Source organism: Aspergillus oryzae, chromosome 2, assembly GCF_000184455.2.
Source record: "Aspergillus oryzae RIB40 DNA, chromosome 2".
Lineage (NCBI taxonomy): Eukaryota > Fungi > Ascomycota > Eurotiomycetes > Eurotiales > Aspergillaceae > Aspergillus > Aspergillus oryzae.
The window spans coordinates 402744-423242 of NC_036436.1; the positions used below are offsets into that span (position 1 = coordinate 402744).

At 48.9% G+C, this 20499-nt stretch overlaps 6 protein-coding genes across 6 annotated transcripts; 2 read left to right on the forward strand and 4 right to left on the reverse strand.

Moving 5' to 3' along the window:
• Positions 1 to 199: 199 nt before the first annotated feature.
• fphA (putative sensor histidine kinase/response regulator) lies at positions 200 to 4041 on the forward strand (the record flags this gene model as incomplete). Its single annotated transcript, XM_001818677.3, has 2 exons — positions 200 to 3676; positions 3733 to 4041. The coding sequence occupies 2 exons, from the start codon at positions 200 to 202 to the stop codon at positions 4039 to 4041; spliced, it is 3786 nt and encodes a 1261-aa protein (XP_001818729.3).
• Positions 4042 to 4275: 234 nt separating this feature from the next.
• Positions 4276 to 7292, reverse strand: AO090001000179 (RTA1 domain-containing protein; the record flags this gene model as incomplete). Its single annotated transcript, XM_023234413.1, has 6 exons — positions 4276 to 4291; positions 5712 to 5766; positions 5828 to 5893; positions 6317 to 6892; positions 6955 to 7047; positions 7100 to 7292. The coding sequence occupies 6 exons, from the start codon at positions 7290 to 7292 to the stop codon at positions 4276 to 4278; spliced, it is 999 nt and encodes a 332-aa protein (XP_023089541.1).
• A 723-nt stretch (positions 7293 to 8015) lies between these two features.
• Positions 8016 to 9340, reverse strand: AO090001000180 (uncharacterized protein; the record flags this gene model as incomplete). Its single annotated transcript, XM_023234414.1, has 3 exons — positions 8016 to 8051; positions 8354 to 8678; positions 9252 to 9340. 3 exons carry the CDS (start codon positions 9338 to 9340, stop codon positions 8016 to 8018), a joined length of 450 nt encoding a protein of 149 aa, XP_023089542.1.
• A 4040-nt stretch (positions 9341 to 13380) lies between these two features.
• Positions 13381 to 14751, reverse strand: AO090001000182 (uncharacterized protein; the record flags this gene model as incomplete). The annotated part of the gene is made up of 4 exons (XM_023234415.1): positions 13381 to 13518; positions 13681 to 13715; positions 14175 to 14238; positions 14497 to 14751. 4 exons carry the CDS (start codon positions 14749 to 14751, stop codon positions 13381 to 13383), a joined length of 492 nt encoding a protein of 163 aa, XP_023089543.1.
• A 1314-nt stretch (positions 14752 to 16065) lies between these two features.
• AO090001000183 (fungal specific transcription factor domain-containing protein) lies at positions 16066 to 18653 on the forward strand (the record flags this gene model as incomplete). Its single annotated transcript, XM_023234416.1, has 7 exons — positions 16066 to 16258; positions 16317 to 16415; positions 16473 to 16581; positions 16639 to 16759; positions 16810 to 17393; positions 17447 to 17617; positions 17669 to 18653. 7 exons carry the CDS (start codon positions 16066 to 16068, stop codon positions 18651 to 18653), a joined length of 2262 nt encoding a protein of 753 aa, XP_023089544.1.
• A 197-nt stretch (positions 18654 to 18850) lies between these two features.
• On the reverse strand, positions 18851 to 20185 carry AO090001000184 (uncharacterized protein; the record flags this gene model as incomplete). The annotated part of the gene is made up of 1 exon (XM_001818682.1): positions 18851 to 20185. One exon carries the CDS (start codon positions 20183 to 20185, stop codon positions 18851 to 18853), a length of 1335 nt encoding a protein of 444 aa, XP_001818734.1.
• Positions 20186 to 20499: the final 314 nt, after the last annotated feature.

Below are 20499 nucleotides of genomic sequence, written 5' to 3' on the forward strand. Positions count from 1 at the left end.
TCTGCATCATTAGTCTCCTCGACATCACTCTGGCCGCATTGTGTCACCTGTTGAGCGTGGTGGAAGACGGATCGCGTTAAACGTCACCGATTTGCTGCTATCGCCCAATTCGGGATATTTGCCCATGCCACGATAACGCTATTAGTGACAGATTGTGATCGAGCTTGGTTTGGTTGAGTCCAGTCGTTAAGACGTTGAAATGGAATCCAATGCTGACCCCACACCCGCGGTGAAGCAAGGTTCTCGCGAGGGTGCCTGTGAGATTGCGCAGTTGGTCCAGGAGGTACCGGCTGCCGACATTTCAGCAAAATATGGCTCAGAGAACGAGGTTAGTCTCGGTGTCGCCGAACGGGTATACCCAATTCGATCAATGGTCTTCGTCGATCCCTCGTCGACTACTGCGTCGTCCGACGATCCGATCTCACCAGTGAGGGGAGCCAGGCAGTATTCGATCATCGATTCACGAACATGGGATCAACTGCAGTCACAACGCAAGTCGGATACAGAAGGTATAGCGCCTTCGATCGAGGCGGCGCAACTGCTGCCCACGGAAGCACCGGGTTCCGGTAGCGAAACCCTTGTCCAGAGCCCCGCCACCCCCACAAACGCGTCGCTCGGTAGCCCAGCGGAGAACAACGGAACGTCGCACTTGGTTACCACTCGATTTAAGCACGTCGAAACAGACGATGGCCACGCTGTTCTCACCGGTAGAACAGTCGATTCCTTCCGGGCTTGCGAAGATGAACCGATTCACATCCCCGGCGCAATTCAAACCTTTGGTGCGATGTTGGCCTTGCGCGAGGAGTCGGAAGGAAAACTAGTAGTTCGCGTGGTCAGTGAGAACTCAGAAAGTATCCTTGGCTACTCGCCCCACAGTCTCTTTGCATTGGAAAACTTTTGTGACATCCTCGATGAGGACCAGACGGAAACCCTCTTGGATCATGTTGACTTTATCCGTGATGAAGCGTACGACCCTAGTGCCGATGGCCCCGAAGTGTTCATTATGTCCGTCACTAACCCAGCTGGCCAAGCGGTGCGGCTCTGGTGCGCCATCCATGTCAATTCCGCTAATCCCGGCCTGATCATCTGCGAGTTCGAGCTGGAGGATGATCGTATCAATCCAATCAGCGGCTCCAGCGGGCCATCCCCCTCGGTGCCAGTTGATACCCTGGGTGTTGAATTCACCCCGGAACAGTTCGCGGAAAGCACCATCAACATCAGCCAGCCATTACGGTTGCTGCGGAACGCGCGTAGGCGAAAGGGCGAAGCCGCCGCAATGGAGGTTTTCAGCATTGTCAGCCAGGTCCAGGAACAGATGAATCGCGCCGAGACATTGGATCTGCTGCTTAACACCACTGTGGGGATCGTTAAAGAGCTGACAGGATTTCATCGAATCCTAATTTATCAGTTTGATAGCCAATGTAACGGCGTTGTGGTGGCCGAATTGGTTGATCCGAGGGTCACCGTAGATCTGTACAAGGGCTTACATTTTCCCGCCTCTGATATTCCCAAGCAAGCTCGAGATCTATACCGGATCAACCGTGTCCGCTTGCTTTATGACCGCGAGCAAGTGACAGCACGCTTGGTTTGCCGCACTACGGAAGATTTGGAGCGACCACTAGATATGACACACGCATACCTGCGTGCCATGTCGCCAATTCACCTGAAATATTTGGCCAATATGGAAGTGCGTGCCTCGATGTCGATTAGCATCAACGGCCCTAACGAGCTGTGGGGATTGATTTCTTGCCATTCCTACGACACTGGCATGAGAGTCTCGTTCCCACTCCGAAAGATGTGTCGACTGATTGGGGAAACATTGGCGCGCAACATCGAGCGTGTCTCATATGCATCGCGTCTGCAAGCCCGCAAACTGATCAACACTGTGCCAACTGATGCCAATCCGTCAGGGTATATCGTTGCTTCATCCGACGATTTGCTTAAGCTGTTTGATGCCGATTTTGGTGCCCTATCGATCCGCGACGAGACCAAGATATTGGGTGGGTCGACCCATCAGGAGATGTTGGCTTTGCTGGAATATCTTCGAATGCGCCGGATTAACTCTGTGCTCGCGTCGCACAACATCAGGAAAGATTTCACCGACCTTAAATACCCCCCGGGGTTCAAATGTATCTCTGGACTGCTTTATGTTCCTCTGTCCGCTGATGGCACGGATTTCATGGCTTTTTTCCGGCGGGGCCGACTGACTGAAATCAAGTGGGGTGGCAATCCCTATGAACAGAAGGAGAAGATCGGTAGGCTCGAACCACGACAGAGCTTTCAGATCTGGAAAGAAACCGTCCTGGATCAGTCTCGAGAGTGGACGGACTCAGATGTGGAAACCGCAGCCGTTTTATGTTTGGTGTACGGCAAGTTCATTAAAGTATGGCGTCAGAACGAGGAGGCCATGCATGGCTCACAGTTGACTAAGCTTCTTCTGGCAAACTCCGCCCATGAGGTGCGGACTCCCTTGAACGCGGTCGTTAATTATCTGGAGATTGCATTAGAAGGTGCGCTGGATAAGGAAACTAGGGATAATCTGACAAAATCGTACTCCGCGTCGAAGTCCTTGATCTACGTTATTAACGACCTACTCGACCTGACAAACACGGAAAAGGGCCAGGATCTCATCAAGGACGAGCCCTTTGACCTTGAGGCCACCTTCAAGGAAGCGACTGGCATGTTTGAGAGCGAAGTGGAACGGAAAGGGATCAACTATACTGTTTTGCCACACCCTGGCATCCCTCAAAAAGTTATCGGGGATCAAAGACGTGTGCGGCAGGCCATGTCCAATCTTATTTCGAACGCGATTCAGCATACATCTGGTGGTGATATCACTGTCGAACTCTGGCGCCAGCCGGGCCGTTCAGAGGACGGATCTGCAACAATACAAATTGCAGTTCTTGACACGGGATCGGGTATATCACAAGCTCGACTTGAGACCTTGTTCCAGGAGCTCGAACAGGTTTCCGCAGAGAGCGATAACCGTGGCCTGGGAGATGGACAGGATACTTTACGCGAAGTCGTAGATGAGACAGAAAAGCAGGTTTTGGGATTGGGGTTGGCGACTGTCTCTCGCGTCGTACGTAATATGCAAGGGCAACTCAGTGTCCGTTCGGAGGAAGGCAAAGGGAGCCGGTTCCAGATCACACTGAATTTCCCTCTGCCGGCCGATGCCGCCTCTGCCAAAGACGAGTCCGAAATCCCTGTTCACAACGTTGTACCGACGGCCCCGTTACAGTCGAAAGAAGAGTTTGTGTTGGTTGATACTCGCTCCGAGGGACGTAGCAATGGCGGAAGTGACACCAACAGCGAAAGTGGGAAGGCTACACAGAAACCTGCTACGTCACAGCCAAGCCTGGATGAAACATCCAAACTTAACCCAGAGACCGACGGCCTACCAACACAGGCACTTGCACCAGTTGACCAGCCCTCAGAGACGAAGACGGAATCCACATCCCCGATCAAAGAACCTCCCTCGGAATCTGATCCGTCTCCTCTACCTGATACTTTCTGTGTCCTGGTCGCGGAAGACGACCCGATCAATAGCAAAATTATACAGAAACGACTCACTAAACTACGCCACACTGTACGCCTAACCGTTAATGGCGAAGAGTGTGCAAGCGCCTACCGTGCGGACCCTGCTCAATTTGATGCGGTCTTAATGGACATACAGGTAGGTGTCGCTTTCACCATGCTTCCCTTATAACAGCGCTAACCAGTCCTGCGTAGATGCCAATTGTTGATGGTATAGGGTCCACTAAGATGATCCGTCAATTTGAGCAGGAAACCCCGCCAGAATCACTGTCAAGAATCTCTAGATTGAACGGCCGAATACCCGTTTTCGCCGTCTCAGCGTCGCTTTTTGAGAAGGACGCAGAAAAATACATTTCTGCAGGCTTCGACGGCTGGATCATGAAGCCGATCAACTTTGAACGGTTGAACACCCTTCTTGCCGGCCTCCGCGATGATGACGTCCGCAATAGCACTACCTACCAACCCGGTAAATGGGAGAATGGTGGCTGGTTTCAAGGGCGCTAACGGCCCTGATCTCTGTGTTAACCCAACTTCTATGATTTATTGAACTGATGAAAAAGCTGTTCCTCTGGTTTCACCGACACCTCCGATGAGCGTTGCGTTAGTATTTGATCAACGTTTTTGATGGCATGAGTATCCATTGGTTAGGGAGAATGCCCACAGTTCTATGTATTTCACATCTGCATTCATGTCATATACCCCATCAATCGCTTTAGTTATACAGAATGAACTCAATGTTTATATATTGAGAGATCTATGTACTGTTCTTAGCACAGACAATGATAGCATTTAAGATGTATATCCATAATTATATAAGATAGCCCTAACCTTCCACGTCCGGATATAATTCTTTCGCAGCCACTGAACCAAACGCTTGAACCAAAGCAGTGACGGATCTAAGCATAAACAGGCTATTTCCAACTCGAAAATCCCATTAGACCCAAAATAATCTATAGTTTTAAAATCACCAAGCAATCTATAAAATCTTTACCAAAACATCCAAATCAAACAAACCCAGCAATAACCCCCGCAACCCCGACTAAACCAGGCATCAACTCCACCCCCTCGCACTGGATAGATATATCCAAAAACCTCCTCGCAGATAGAAACGCCTCCCCACTCTGCCAAGAGTGACACTTCCCAGGTTCAACCCGTAACTCGACCTCCACATCATCCTCCCTCGTACAGTCAACAAACCTCACAATGTCATCCACGAAAATCTCATCCCCACCAGCAGATACCCACGTCTTACACGGGAGTATACGCCCCCAAGACCCCCTCTCCATTGACCGTGAAGCAAAATCCCCAAATAGAGAGCTTAATCCAGGATCAGAGCGTAGAAGCTCCCTACCCATTCGCCGGAGGAACGACCTAGACATGAAATCCTTCTTTTCGAGGATATCTACCACAGGAGACGAAAGAGATAGATCAATCCAGGGACTTAAGAGGATCAGAGACCCCGGTCGTGGATGCCCCTCTTCTCTCTTCTCCTTCACCCTCTCCTTCTTTCCCCAATCCTCATCCCCATCCCCATCCAAAGAAGAAGAAGAAAAAGAAAAAGAACCCACAACACCACGAGCAAGAGTAGCCAAAAAAGCCAAAGCAAGATGGCCCCCCGCCGACTCCCCCATCAAACAAACCCTCTCAGCCCCAACCCCAATCTCCCCAGTAAGATACTCATACCCCGCAAAACACTCCCATATCTGTTTCGGAAAACTTCCATTCATAACCAACGTATAATCCAGGGTAAAGATACACACTCTAATCCCCCTTTGCTCTAATATCTCAGCGAGGAATAATAATCCGGGGAGCGTATCCGCCGGATGGCCGAGTGCGTACCCGCTTCCGCGAAGGTGGTAGATGACTAGGTCTGCTTTTTTGGGGTCTATTGGTGCTGTTGTTGGGAGGAGGCCGCGACATACCCAGTATCCTGTGAAATTGGGTCTTTGGATCTTGTGGAAGAGGTGGGCTTTGAGGGTGCTGTAGCGGGTTGAGAGGAGGGCTTTGGAGCCTGTTTTGTTGGGGAAGGTGTTGTGGATTGAGGGGGGGAGGGCTGAGAAGGTTCTGTGTTTTTTGGGTGGATTTTGTTAGGTTGGTTCTTTAGGTGAGTGTGAGTTAGGGAGAGGAGGAAGGGGTATGCAGTGAAAATGTATAAAAAGATGGGGTATTCTTACTCTCGTATAAGAGACCGAGTGAGGTCTTTTAATAATGGTGGACGGTTTGGCGTGCCTATAAGATGATGTAGTGTCGTTTTGAGGATAGTGTATGGTAGCCAGATGAGGAGAAATACTGTTAGGGCTAGGATATCTTGTATACCGATTTGAGGTGGTGGATTGGGGTCTTGGGTATTCATTTTCTGAGTGACTGGGTGACTGTTTGTGATTCTTCATTTGAGGACGGGATTGGATGGTGTACTCACTGTACTGTCTATATAGCGGTAGCTCTATCGGAATAAAGACACGGGATATGGACCGTTAACGGCTCGGGATCCACTCTTTCCGATGCTCGGGACATTCTGATACATGCGATCGACTCGGGTTGGTTTCATGTGGTTTATCCGAGATTGAGGAAGGGTCTGTGTCGATCATTCGTATGCGTTTCGTGTCCTGATCTGCGATGTGTGGCTTGAGACCTTTACGGTTTTGTTCATGTTGAGAGGGAGGAGGATGACAGGAGATCGGAAATGAACAAGGTGAGTGGTGTAAGAAGTAATTGTATTTGAATTCTGTATAAAAGTCCGGGAGGCCGGTAATGGGACTTCAGATATCATCATTCTCACCAGGACGTGTTAGAGAAACCCACGACTCCGCCTTTCTGGCCTCTTTCTCCCTGGGCAGTAACCAATAGGGATGAAAGATGTTGAACACAACAACTGCAAGTACCATAGGGATCCCATCAAGGCCAATGAAGAACCATTCCCGTGTGATCAGATATCCCGACCAGCCTTCCAACAGTTCGATTGTACGGTAGATACTTCGCACGTAGATACATACCACAAAGAATGTCGTCGCCAACACTAACAGACGCATTCGCGGGGTGAACCGGGCACGAAGTTGAGGTCTACGACATCGAACGAGAAAGTCGATACCGCAGAAGGCAAATGCTGTGATGGCGGCCATCTGGAATACGATACCGGCCACCATTGTGTTCGTCCCCGGGGCAGTGTCTCCGTCCACTTCACTTGCCGCGGAGGAGGCCATTCCACCACCCACTGCCTGAACAACCAACGAGACGATGTCACATGTGCAAAATATCCAGAGATACCAGCTGGGGCGAAGGATAGAACTTTCCGGACCCAGAAGAGCGATGAGCTGGCCGAGAAGAACGTATATCCCGGCGGTGAAAAATGTCGGGCCTAAAGGAGGAAACCATTTGTCAGACAGCATTTATAGGCGATGAATTGAGTATAGGACATACCGATAATTAGCGTTGATATTTGCATCAAGAAGGCGTCCGTTTGATACGGGCACTCTGCTGACCACGTCCGTGCTGCCCATCCTAAAACCTCCGCTGCGATAGGTCAGTGTATGACCTCTGTCAAATGTTTCGCCCTGAGACATACTCAAGCATCCTATGGCAAATAGTAAGCACCACCACTTCCTAGACCAAAACGACTGTGCTGTGTGAGCCACCATGGATGTTCCAAACAGCACACAGAACACGATGCCTGCTGCTAGTGAGGGCTGGTACCCGTATGCTGGGTTCACACCCTTCACCAGGGCATGGCAGCCTTTGTGAAGATAATCCTCAATCATTGGCAGCTATATGTAGGTCAACACAATGATGTTGGTTTCAGTGAGCAGACAGGATACCGGATTGCGCATCCTCGTGAGGGGAAGAGTGGTATTAAATATGGATGCGCCAAAGAGAGTGGGCTGCAGAAAGACTGAAAATTGAATACTTCAAAGTTTGACGATGAACTAACTAGGAGAGCCCCTTTCCGTGTCTAATTAGGCACCAGCGTGATGGAATTGGGTCCATACTATGCTGGTATTCGACAGAATTGTATAGTCGTGGACCGACCACCGAGCGCCGAAGTGGTCTTGGCGAGATGAGGTCCGAAGGCCGATGTTTGAAACATCGAAGGCAACACAGACCAAGTTTGATTAAAAGTCGAATAAGGCTACTGTTTATCGATGATGAAGCAAGACTGCATAACTATTGTGGTATACTTGGTGGGACTTTATAACCGTCGTCCTCTGGGTATCTTGGTATACCGCGCACATCGTCTTCAACATGCCGCCAACCTTGCCAACCCCCACCATCCAGCAAGTAAACTGCAGGTCACAAAATAGATCCATCTTTAATCGATTAAGAAGGCGCTTCAGCAAATACGTAGCGGTTCTCTGCTAGTCCCACCGTCCGTGTTACCACATACCGAAAGGTCGGGCGCTTGAAAAGGGCACGTCTTCATTGTGGTAGATCCAAGCTGCAACAGGAACCGATAGCAAAAGCGCTTCAGTGTCTCTCTAAGTATTTCACTCGGAACAGGAACCGGCACCAGCTTCTGTGTTCTGTTGAAGGTTAGTACCCTGTGCGTTGATGTTTAAGAAAATCGATGAATACACCGACACCAAAACATTGAATGTGAGTCCATCACTTAGGCCAGAAAGGTAGATTTTGGTCAAACGGGATGGAAGTTCCGAAAAGGTCCGTTACATCGAACCCAGTCAGAGATCCATCCCCAGCATCCATGTCGTCGATAGCAGGAAAGAACAACGGAAGGGTGTCTGGGCTGGCTAAGGGCGGTTGGTGGTCATGCGTCTGAAGCCAAAGTAAGTAACCGCTGGAGTGGATCTCATGTCGGAACACTTACTTCATTTTCCAAGAAAGACGCGGCTGAGGGAAGGCTATCATCTTGTCTACGTGGTAGATCAATGTTCACATTAGTCGGCACTGCGATGGTACTTCCATCGTTTCCCTCCACGCGATATGTACGGACGAAAGTCCGGGCAATATATGCAAACTCAGCAAGCACAGAGCTTGGTAATGAACCGCCGGTAGCATACTCCAGCCTACTAAAGTGGCCTCCAGCTACCTCCAGCAGAGCAAGATTGCTAGCCGTTTCTGGATGAGTCGGGTTGTGAATAACGAGGTCAAAGAGAATAAACAACGCTGATAAGGGTAGATGAGCAAGGATGCTGCACACTAGGTCAGCTGAGTTCCTCGCCTCAGGGGTAGGGATGCATACTAAACTGGCGTGTAAGCCTCCATGTCAATATGTCGCAGTAACTCAATAATCGATCGCGCCGCTTGCATAATAGCCTTTCTGGCGGCTACCTGCCGAGGGCCATCGGAATGCCGTCCCAAATGCAAGGTCAAGCGGCAAAGCGCGATACACGCATTATGGTAGTAAAAATGAGTTTGCAGAGCAATGAACGTCTCACAGGAGCCGTGGAATGATTGTGCCCGGAATGGCTCCCCGGGCCGAAAAATCATTGGTATAGACTGCCGCCATCGTTCGAGTACGCTGTTCATGGTGTCTATCTTCCGGTAGTAAGATGCCTCTGTATTCCACGTTGCACTAATTGAAAACAGAGATTCATATGCTCTTGATAAAAAGCGAGCAAGACCAGCGCATGCAGTCAGCCAATTATAGTCACCAAACACAGACTCCGGAGTGATGGGAACGGGGCATCCTATGTCGGAGTCCATAATCACCTAAAGTGCAAATGATGAGTAGACGTGTCAATTAATCTTTGTATTGTGCTTACCGAGGTATTGCCGTGATGAAAAGAAAGAGTTTTCTCCAAGAAGTAGATAACCCAGAAAGTTCGATACCGGAAATGTTGGTCTGCTGCATCCGATGATGCGTTCAATCTCATACGCTGTGCTACACACGCAGCTTGCTTAATGAAAAGAGAATCCAGGTGCATATAAGAAAAGTTGAGCGCAAATATTGCCTATATTTATCAATTATGCATCATGCAACATGTGAATAGTACATACCATTGCGGTAATTGCCTGTAATATCATTAGCTGACCGCTCATCCAAGTCTGTGCGAGCTACACTACCTGTAATCCACCCATGCATTCGGCACCGACAAATATATCGGAGGCAAATCCCAAAGCTACCTGGTAGAATTTCCAGCTTTTCCCTTTTCCAGGTTCGAAGGCACCGCCACCATGGTACTGGCAACCCAATGCCAGGACAGTATGATACAATGCAGACCAGTGAATATCCCCTGCAAGATCAGCAGCTAAACTGACGTTCGATATTCTTTGTTCAAATTTTGATCGATCAAGAAATGGATAGACCGGATGAAGCTGGCTAAAGTATGCTAATGGGTAGTCAGAAATCATGCCACAGCACCGGAGTGAGGTTTGCCTCATACAGCTAACATAAAGCCTCATCGTGGTCCCGTCCACTTCAGGTAAACTTTCGGGTTTCTGCCATAGTTTGTCGGTAGCCGGTTGTTCATGGTGACGTTCATAGCGATCACTCACAACGGCGGAAATTCGATTCAACAGGCATTCAACTCCGGTGTGGCCCAAGCGATTAGTGAGTGCCCGTATGCGACTTTCAGAAAAGTACCCTATACTTGCGCTCCCGACTTAACGAAGAAACTGTTAGTAGTTTGGATCTCGTGAAACGCAGCATGGACAGTACAAAGAGCCAAGGAAAGCGAAAATAAAAATAAACATACTGTAGCTATCGTGATGCTATGGAGCCCAGGTTAGATTAGCTATTGGGTTTCCAACTTTTAAGAAACTCATACCGTGACAATTGTCTCCAGATAGCGAGTCCTCCCGGGGACGCGATGGTCTTCAATCAGCTGGTCCACGTAGAGAGGCAATGGGTCGGGAGGATCTTGTGCTAGAGTGGTCTGAGTACGTGTGGATATTTCACGCCTGTTTGGCTTGACATGATACTCGGGGGATCCAACATCATCACCGATGTCGCAAGATGGAGTCATGCTCGGGGAGGAAAGATTGGCGGTATCCCGAAACTTTCTTCTGTATGCTTGAAACACGCACTTATCACCTCGTTTCTGAGCCAAGCACATCAGTACATTCTATCATATTACGGAATTGGAGATACGCTACCTGGCAGTTGTGGCATTTTGCATCGGGACCGCCGTCTTTTGGCTCTATTGGATCCTGTTCGTTAGCAGCGGGGATTACATGTGCCGTCAAGTCTTACTTATGCAGCGGACTTTGCGTGCCCTGCACTGATTGCAGGTCGATGACAGCCTCTGCCGTAAAATCTCAGAGTGTACTCATACTTGTATGTGTGTAGATGAATTGACTCTGGAAAGCGATGAAGGTTGTATTTGCTTAGTCAACACAACTTTATGTCGCTTAGTCATTTTACATAACATATAATGCACAATCTGTGCATAACTTAGATATGACACGGGAAATACGAAAAGCGTGTGCTTCAGAATCCTAGAAGAATAGAGGAGTCAATTAACTAATTGAACATGGCCTTATCCAGTCAGCTATATGAAATTGATTGATCTGTAATAGAGAGCCGGTTTTTCATGGGGTTGATCGGAGTAGAATACGATCTCGATGTACACCCAAAATTTATATTTCGAGGCTCTAGATGTAGGTTCATCGTATAAAGATGAATAATCCTTGAAAAAGTACACACTGGACATTGTCCACCGAGCAAATTTCCTAAGCAGCATATCACTGGCCAATCTGTTGAGGTAACGCAGGCTGGGCTTTCTGTTTGAGCGTGTAGTTTAAATCTCTTTGATCGAAAGGTCACTTTGGGCCAATGTGAGCTTCTATGAAGTCATATATATACTATTTCAGTATATAAAAAAACGAATACAATTAAAATTTAAGATTTTGCTTAAATGAAGCAAGCTCAAATGGACTTTTCTAAGGTTCGGGATGAGTTCGGGAGTCCAGCGAGGAACCCGTCTTACATCTGCGACATTTGGAAGATACCGAGATCGTCCAACGGGAGATCAGCTCACATAGATCTATAATTCCGACGATCGTTGGACTACCGAAATTCATGGCTCCACAGCAGCCCTCCTATTGCTCCAGCCCCCCGGAAATATGCAAGAGGACTTCGGCTACGCAAGCTAAAACATTCTGTCTTGTCTGGATTGAACTTTCGGCGGATCTCGGGGATTGTGGGACCTCATGCCCTAAGTGTTCAATGATCGGCGTAACAACAGAGAATATGGGGTGTAGAAGTCGTATTTGTAGAATTCTCATATATGATATTTGGTATGCAGGGTGATTATTGATCTTAAAATGTGACATCCGTTATGGCTAGTGGGTGAGACTGCAATGCACAGATGGCAAAGGAGTAGGCCGATAATCATACTAGATTGTCTGAACAATTGATTCTTGAAAATCCAGGGGGCGTTACGAGATGATAAGAACGATTGGCTGGTCACGCCTAGTCATGTACACCATCAGTAATACTTCTCCCTCCTCATTGGGCTTTTCCGCTACTGATTTAACGTGAAAATTGAGAAATATAGCACGGGTGGTTTTTGAACTATATTCGCTATACTATCAAACTGAGGAAAAGGACAGTGAACAAGAGCTGGCTCCGCCTCCCAGTCCTTACTAGGAACAAATGGACCATTGGAGATGTCCTCGTCACGGCCCACCATGAATTGATCATATCTATAACGTTGGCCCTCATCCCTTTTCGTAGCAAAATTACGGAGACGATTTCCCCAGCAGACCAGATGATAGGCACTACTGCAGGCAGCTCCCCTGCTTCTTCTTCTCAGTCATCTGCAGACTCTGGCCAATACGCTTGAGAGTTTAGAAATACTCCGTGAGGGAAGCGGTTGAAATTTTCTTAATCATTTGGCGGTTATTCTGAATCCATCTCAGAATGCTCGAGTACCTCTTAAGTACAGAATACATGGCAACTCAGTCACTACTTACCCGACGTAGACCTCCGGAGCTATTCGAATATGGCCATGTCATCTTGACCGAATGTACTAACCATGTTGCAACTGCTCTGTCACAAAGTTGTATCTACACGATAGAATGATGTGCACGCTAGCTTACCCTATACCACAAAATAGGGGTGGGGGATTCTCCTAATTCAAGGAATGAGAGACGGTGTTGCCGTTTGTCCTGTCTTTCTGATTCTATATCTTCCTCCAAAGGAGCTATTACAAAGTAGCCTTGTACCCCTTTCGCGCCATCTCTTTTTAACACTTGGATTGTGATCAGTGGGTACCTGGGTATGCAGGGATAAACTTGAAGCTGATCACAATCTTAGATAGTGGCTGTGTAACTAAGATTGCCCTTACATGTCATGTTCTCTCGATCTAAACAATCGAGATGTACTTTTACGATGCAGAGAATGGATGCTTTAAAGCATTTAAATACTCTGCCAAACCCAACCCTTCCTACAACAAAACCAACCATGAGGGCAATTCAATTTCTAGCCTTTCTGGCTTGTTTGAGCACAGTGTCTGCTTCTAGCGGCCGGCACGCAGCGCATCATGGTCTTCTTCAGATCCCACCTTCATTTGCGTATGGTGATATCCACATGTACCCTGCTCTTCATCCTGAGCATGATCCCAATTATCTGCGCCATCTAACCCCTGAAGATTCCCAAGACCTCTACTACAGTCAAGAAGGACATCGACGTCAGTATACTCCATGCATGTAGCTCATTCTGTGCGTCGCGATCTAACTGATTTTCATAGCTGCCTTACATGGCGCAAAACACGGTCGGTTGCACGCAACCTTCTCGTGACCTACGGTTGTCCTGGACCACTCAAGCCATATTGAGGACGTCAATTGTGGTAACGGAAACATCGAGATCTGATCTGCTCCCGAGGCTTATGCAACCATCGAAACGGAATGGAAGGAATATGAAAACGAATCGCTTAATCTCATCACTAATCATGTTGGCTGTGGCCGCCTCACAGGGGAGTATCGCTCATTCTTCATTGCATCCCAGCCCACCTTCGAGGACAACTGTGTGACTGTCCTCGCTGAGCTCACGGACGAGCAAGAAGAGATCCAGGAAGCCAAGCTGAACTGGGGAACATATCAACGCCCAGATATTGCTAAGCGTCAGCGGATTTTAGGACACGTCAAAGTTGCCAAAGCAGATCCGCAGATGCAGATGCGGGATTTGATGGCTTCCGACAGGCTTAATGGAACCAGAAATATCACGTCCGGGGGAATGAGTGACCTCACGAAGGACGCAGCGGCCGTCAAAAATTTCGTCGGAACTGATTCAATCAATACGGATATTCCGTATGAATATGAGATAGGCCTTGACTATCTTTCGGATAGTGAATATGACCAGTTCGTTAAGCGAGGCTTGTTTTCCTGGATTGTGGAGGGAATCAATGCCATCATCAAGGTACTCATAACGAGATGTGAATTATTATTGAATTTGGCTGGACTAACAATGGACCACTGTAGGCAGTCGTCAACCTTATCGAAAAAACCCGCCAAGCTATTGAGACAGCTGTCAAGATCATAGTCGCGATTGCAGAAGTTAGTCTCAAATTATTGATGGTTCCCTTCGGCGGTCCCATTCGAACAAGGGTACCATCCAGATATCAACTTCGATCATAGAACAGGCGGGGGAAAGTTGGCAACAGACCTAGGAAGTGCACTTGGGGGAACTCAGACTGGCTTTGCTCTTTCCAAACCAGGCGCAGCCGTACAGATGGAATGCAAACGTTGTGGGGCCAAGGCCAATTTCAGCTTTGGTGGAGAATTGGCGTTTAGCATCAGCAAGGGTATCTATAGGGCAGAGGTTTCCTTCATCAACCATGAAGACTTTGTGTTTGATGCCATATATGGGATAACCGTTGATGCGAAGGCATTCAAGGAGGGAAGTGCCAAAGGTGGTTTCCAAACGACGATTGAGAAAGAGCTATTCGCCCTTCCTTTCTACGCCATCAAGATTCCCAAGATCATCACGATTGGACCACAAGCGGTTGTTAATACCGCCGCCAGTTTTTACGTTGATGTGCATGGAGAATTCCGGGCTGGTGCTACAGATTTTCCATCGAGAGCGGGGAAGTAATCTTGGATGCCATGGAGCCTCAGAGAAATAAAGCCTCGGGCTTTACACCGCACATTGAACCGATTTTCGAGCTCAAGGGGAAAGTCGTCGCTACTGCGGATCTCGCACTGCCTGTAGGTGTTGAAGTCGCTTTGGATATTCTTGGCGGTACCTGGAAGAAATCCGTTGGTGTGTATACAGCGCCTTCTATTTACTTCACTGCGGGAGTATCCTCCGGTGAAGGGCATGCCTGTAACAACAGGGTTGAACTTCGTGCTGGGGCCAAAAATCGGATCTACAGTTCGGCACTCGGCATATGGAATATGAGTTCAAGGAACTGGACATCACGTTCTACGAGACGGGTTTAGGCTGTCTCTCGTAAGTATCCCTTGCCATAATACCGCAAGGAAACGCGTTAACACCTTTGTAGAGCCAAAGGATGGAATGCAACGCAGGTGGAGCCGACCACGACACTGTTCAACAATGTTGCAGCCACGTTTGGTGGTCAAGAGAATCTTGCTTCCAACACAACGTTCAACCTGACCAAACTTGGGCCCATTATCTATGAGGACGAACACTTCCAGTCAAAAAGCAGCAAAGACGATAAGAACAAGCTGCGAAAACTTCTAAAGACGAATGGTTTCCCCCTGATTCAAGATGCTGGTCAGACCTCGACTCTAGTTTCCGGAAAGGATGGCCGGATCTACTTGGCCAACAACTCGGCGGAGTACGATATCAGCGCGCCCTGGGGGGACTTGGAGGTGGATAAAAACATCTTCAGCTACGACGTTTTTGGACGCCTCATCTGGTTCGATGCTGAGCGTATCGCTTCGGGTAATGACAAAAGAAGCACCACAGCACTCCCCTACAGTATCTAACTAGGTGGTTTCGCATGGTAGAGCTGGGGGTCTCTGCAGCTGAACATATGCCCCGCCGCGCCAAAGCTGCGTAGGTTATACGCCGCCGACGCTTCTACGGATTTTATGCTACCTTCTAACTCTAGAACATTTTCGGTTATGAAATCTAATGGTATTGAAACTTACGGTGTGTCATTCCATCACCCTGAATCTATCAGCGAAAGCGAGAAATAATTTTGCTTTCCCACCGTATGCAAAGGGAAGAATGGACTTCGACTTTTTGCAACTCCCTATTTAGTGGACAAGGATGGGATTGCACGCTATCGACAAGAGCCGGACAAGAACAATGACTTTCTACAAAAGGTATATCATTATGATCGAAAATATTACAAGGTGGATGGAGCAAGTGGCAACCAGTCCAACAAACTTGGTGATACAAAGGCATGCATCACCGTGAGGCTGACTTCAGACCGGAAAAGCACCGTACCAGTGTCTTGAAGGCATTATTTCGTTTACCCTTGTGTTCCGACTTTGCTACTCTTCGGTCATGTATTTTTATACGCTCCTCCACTATTATGGCCACTTTTTAATTGAAGATTGAAGATTCATAGGCACAGTGTGCTGAAAACCAATGTATTAGTCTGGTCAGGTCACCTGATTGGCCACCTAAGCTGTTATAACTGATATAACCCAATAAATACCGTGATGGCCTGCCGGTGGATTGGTGTCAATTTGCCGATCCTCTCGGCTAAGTGTCAAGCGGCAAAATGGCTCATCAACTTGCGCGCTCCACTCTTGCCCAAGATACTTCTCGGCAATGGATTCCCCGGCTGCTATCAGACGCAGGAGACGTCGTCGCGTAGCGGAGGAGAACCGCAAGAGGTCCTTCAGAGCGTACGTATCTAAATTACTGCCATATTTACTCCATTAGTACCACCCAAGCTAATCTATTTTAGGTGCGACCGTTGTAAGGCAAGAAAGAGCAAGTGTGTTGAATCAAACCCTGGCAGATGCCAGCGGTGCGTCGTTAATAACCTACCCTGCAACTTTCAACGGTAGGTTTATGAGAAAGGAGAGATGAAGTAAACACATAATCCACATTCTCACTTTAGATAGACCCAAATCGCCTCCGCCAAGCGGAGATAGCTCGACAGAGTTGACCCAAGATGCAACACTAGTCACACCGACGGATACTGGGAAAGTCACCGCACAGAGCACCTCGTATAATCATAGATCGCTACCCCCAGCGCCAGTGTTGTCTCCACGACTGGCTAGTAGTGTTCTTGCAGGAGAGGCTGCCGGGGGCTCATGGCCCAAAGTGCTTTCCCGGCTTCGAGAGGCTTTCTGCTTGGACCCACAAGGGGGCCTAGAAGAACAGCGCATGGCCGTAGGGCAGACTGTAAGACGAGTCGACATATGTATAAGGTACCTGCGACTCACGAATTACAGCATATGAGCCATCCTACAGCACTCCACCACGCGGAGCTGGAGCGTCTAGAATCGGCTGTGCATGCCTTCCCTCCGCAGCCAATCGCCTCCTTTTTGCTGTCGGTCCTTATCAAACATGCTACCGACACATTCTTTTATGTTGATCAGGCCGCATTCGCGTCGGAGATCCATCATTTCTATACTGACCCAGCCTCGCCGTTGAGGTCCGACTCTAGTTTTGTCTGTCTCGCGATGGCAGCCTTTGCGCTGGCAAGCCAATGGACGACATTGGAGAAACCAGAAGGACACCAGACCACCATCGGTCTTGAAAGGAGTGATCTGGGTAGGGTATTCTTCGATCACGCTCGAATGCTGATACCAGACATAATTGAGCGACCCTGTCTACGGTCCGTCCAGGCTCCCTTTGTATTGGGGGTATACTTGATGCCTGCGAGTGCAATTGGATCATCATACGCCTACCTTGGTTTGGCTTTACGGAAAGCATTGGCATTGGATCTCCACCAAGATGTAGACGACCAAAAATTGAATGAACGCGAGATTGAGGTCCGCCGTCGTCTATGGTGGTCACTTTACTCGTTGGAGCGGTTAGTACCCTTTGTTATATCAAATAGCTACAGTTCATCTAAAGGCATTACAGATGTACTACGGTCAAGTTAAACCGGCCACGTTCCATCAGCGTTGCTGCTATCACGACACCCATCCCATCAGGACTCCCAGCACTGGATCGAAGCCAGAAATTCGATAACCTCAGCTTTCAACTCGCCTATATGCGGTTGGTCCAAATCCTAGACCATATTTCCGATCCTGAGTAGGTCAAAATTCCGTTCTCTCAAGGAGACCCCTGTGCTAATTTGCATAGGCTGGGAAGCACCGGTGACGAGCTTGCGCTCCTTGCAAAATACGAATCGGACCTCAAAGAATGGAAAAGGTCCCTACCTCTAGAATTCAAACTTCAGGATACTGACCCCCACGACTCGAGATATCGCGCTATCTTCCACCTCTACCTCAATTACTACTATGCATGGATCACCATAGGAAAAACGTCTCTGATCTCAGTGGTTCGAGCAAAACTCCGCTCCTGTGCAACTGGGTCCCAGCCTGCCCAGGTCAGCAAAGTGGCCAGAAACCTATCGAGATCCTGTGCAAAGGCAGCTCGGAAACTTCTTGGACTGTTCGAAACCGTGAGTACGTCACATAAAATCACCCGATTCTCCTTTACAGACTTCCAGGGCTGCAGCATCGCAACAATCGTCACCTTGCTTGATGGGATCCCCGAACGTGACTCGGGGTACGAGGCACGGGTTGCGTCTGGTCTGGAGCACCTTCGACAGATGGCCATTGGGAACGCGACAGCGAAAATGGGCGTCCGGTTTGTGGAAGCAATACAGTTGATTACCAACGAAGCACGGGAGAAAGTCACTCAGTCCGCATATGCTGCTGGGAGAACGTCCCAGGGTAATAGTGGCATTTCTTCGACAGCTGAGTACTCCCAATGGGCTTTATGGCTCGCGCAACAGGAACAGTCCCAAGGATTCAGTGAAAGGACATCGTCGTTATCTGTGGTGCCTGAAACCATGACACCACTCTCGCAAGTCGGGCAGTGGCCACCAACACACTCTGCTGCAGGCTTGAGGCCTCCATGGGCCGCTTATGAGCGGCAAATGTTTTCTCCAACCTACGTTTCGATGCAGAATCTCGCGCAAGAGCCACAAGTGTATCCAGAGGAACAGGATGCTGACTATGAGTTCCTTCCTGCGCTACATCATGACGAGCAAACCTTTTTGATGGAGCTAACAGGCCTTGGAGTGCTGGATGTTTCTGGATTGTCGAACCCGCTCGAATAATTTCTAGAAGGAAAATCTAGCATGAGAATAGCTACTGCTGTCATTTTTCCCTGATTACCGTCAGGGCAGTGTTTATGGCACAGACGATTTAAATAGTATATGGCATTATAGGGGCTGGTACTTCCTCATAACTCATTGATATATGTACAATTGAAATTCTTACTCGTCGTCATTAAGACCACCTCCCTTTAACCCAATCATAGCCTCACCGGAGTTGCGCCATCCTCGGGGAGCGCAGCCCACCGGCTCTTATAAACACGTCCCGCCTTCATGACAGCTAGAACATGTTCGTCAGGCTTGTCAAAGATAGTTACGTTCTCCAAAGGGTTTTTGCTTAAAACCAGCAAATCGGCCTCAAAGCCCTCTTTAATCTGACCGAGACTATCATCGCAGCTCATCATCCTCGCCGGGTTGATAGTCGCACTGCGCAGGACCTCAAGCGGCGAGAGTACCTGCGAACGCAATTGGAATTCCTGTGTTTGAGCAGCGCCCAACGGGCCCAAGAGATCCGAGCCATAACACATGGTAACGCCTGCATCCGATGCGATCTTGAGAGCTCCCAAGCCGGACTCAAGCACCTGGGAATTTTTAGTCTGAGATTCCGGAGACAAGTAACCCTTCCAACGATCACTGGCCATCTGAGCATAAGTGATGAGGGTGGGGGTCAGGTAGACGCCCTTTTCAGCCATCAGCTGAGCAGTCGGTTTATCGACAAAGTTCCCATGCTCGATGCCCCGAACACCATTATCAATACAATGCCGGATCGCCTTGACCGTGTACGCATGAGCTGTCACAAAAGTGCCCGCATTCGCTGCACACTCCACCATCGCCTGGATCTCGGCGTCCGTGAATTGGAGGTGCTCCAGCTTGTCGGTTGGAGATGCAACACCGCCCGAGCCCATGATCTTGATGAAATCGGCTCCGCACCGGATCTCTTCGCGAACAGCTGCCATGCACTCGGGCACGCCGTTGCACATGCGCCCGAGCGAGTTTTGGTTGTGGACTCCGCCGCAGCATTGGCCGTGCTCATGCGAGTTTCGTAAATCGCCGTGTCCCCCGAATTGTGACAGGGCATGACCGGACAGGAAGATGCGAGGACCTGGAAAGACTCCATCTTCGATGGCCTCTTTCAAGGCGAGTTGGGCTCCACCGCAATCACGGATGCTAGTAAAGCCGCGGTGCAGCATCTGAGCGGCTGTATAAGGCTGGCGCAGCAGGTGCACATCGTTGGGATTCCCAAAAGCTTTGCTCAGGTCGGTGAACCCTGGCACAGCGCACAAGTGAACATGGGCATCAAATAATCCAGGGCAGATATAGCGACCCTGACAATCGATTACATGTAGGTCGGTCGGTTGATGCTCTCCCTGTGAGATTGACTGAATCTTGCCTTCGCTGATCACGAGTGATGAATTTTCCAAGATCGTGCCAGCTTCAACGTCGACAATGTTGGCGTTGGTAAAGACGTAGCTTTGCGGTGCTGGCTGCAACCAGGGCTTGATGTCAGTCCCTGGGACTTGGGTTGTCTGTGTCATGTCTGCGATCTTCTTGGAGGCAGGAAATGATGCGGAGAAGAGGGATGTAGGAAAATATCTTGCACGTAGGACTAATATTATAAGAGGACCTCAGCAGTTGAAGCTCATACGCAAGCCCCACTGATATCGCATAAATACCCCTCTTCAGATAAAGGCTAGAGTTTTGTCGGGACCCTGACCTGACCGGGGCCAGATTGCCGACCTCCGTCCCGACGGACCGATGTGCATCTTCATCAGCTTTATAAAGCAGCTGTTAGGTTTTGGGGGAAATAAACATAATGATTCGCCTCGCATATGCAAAGCTGTACCTATGA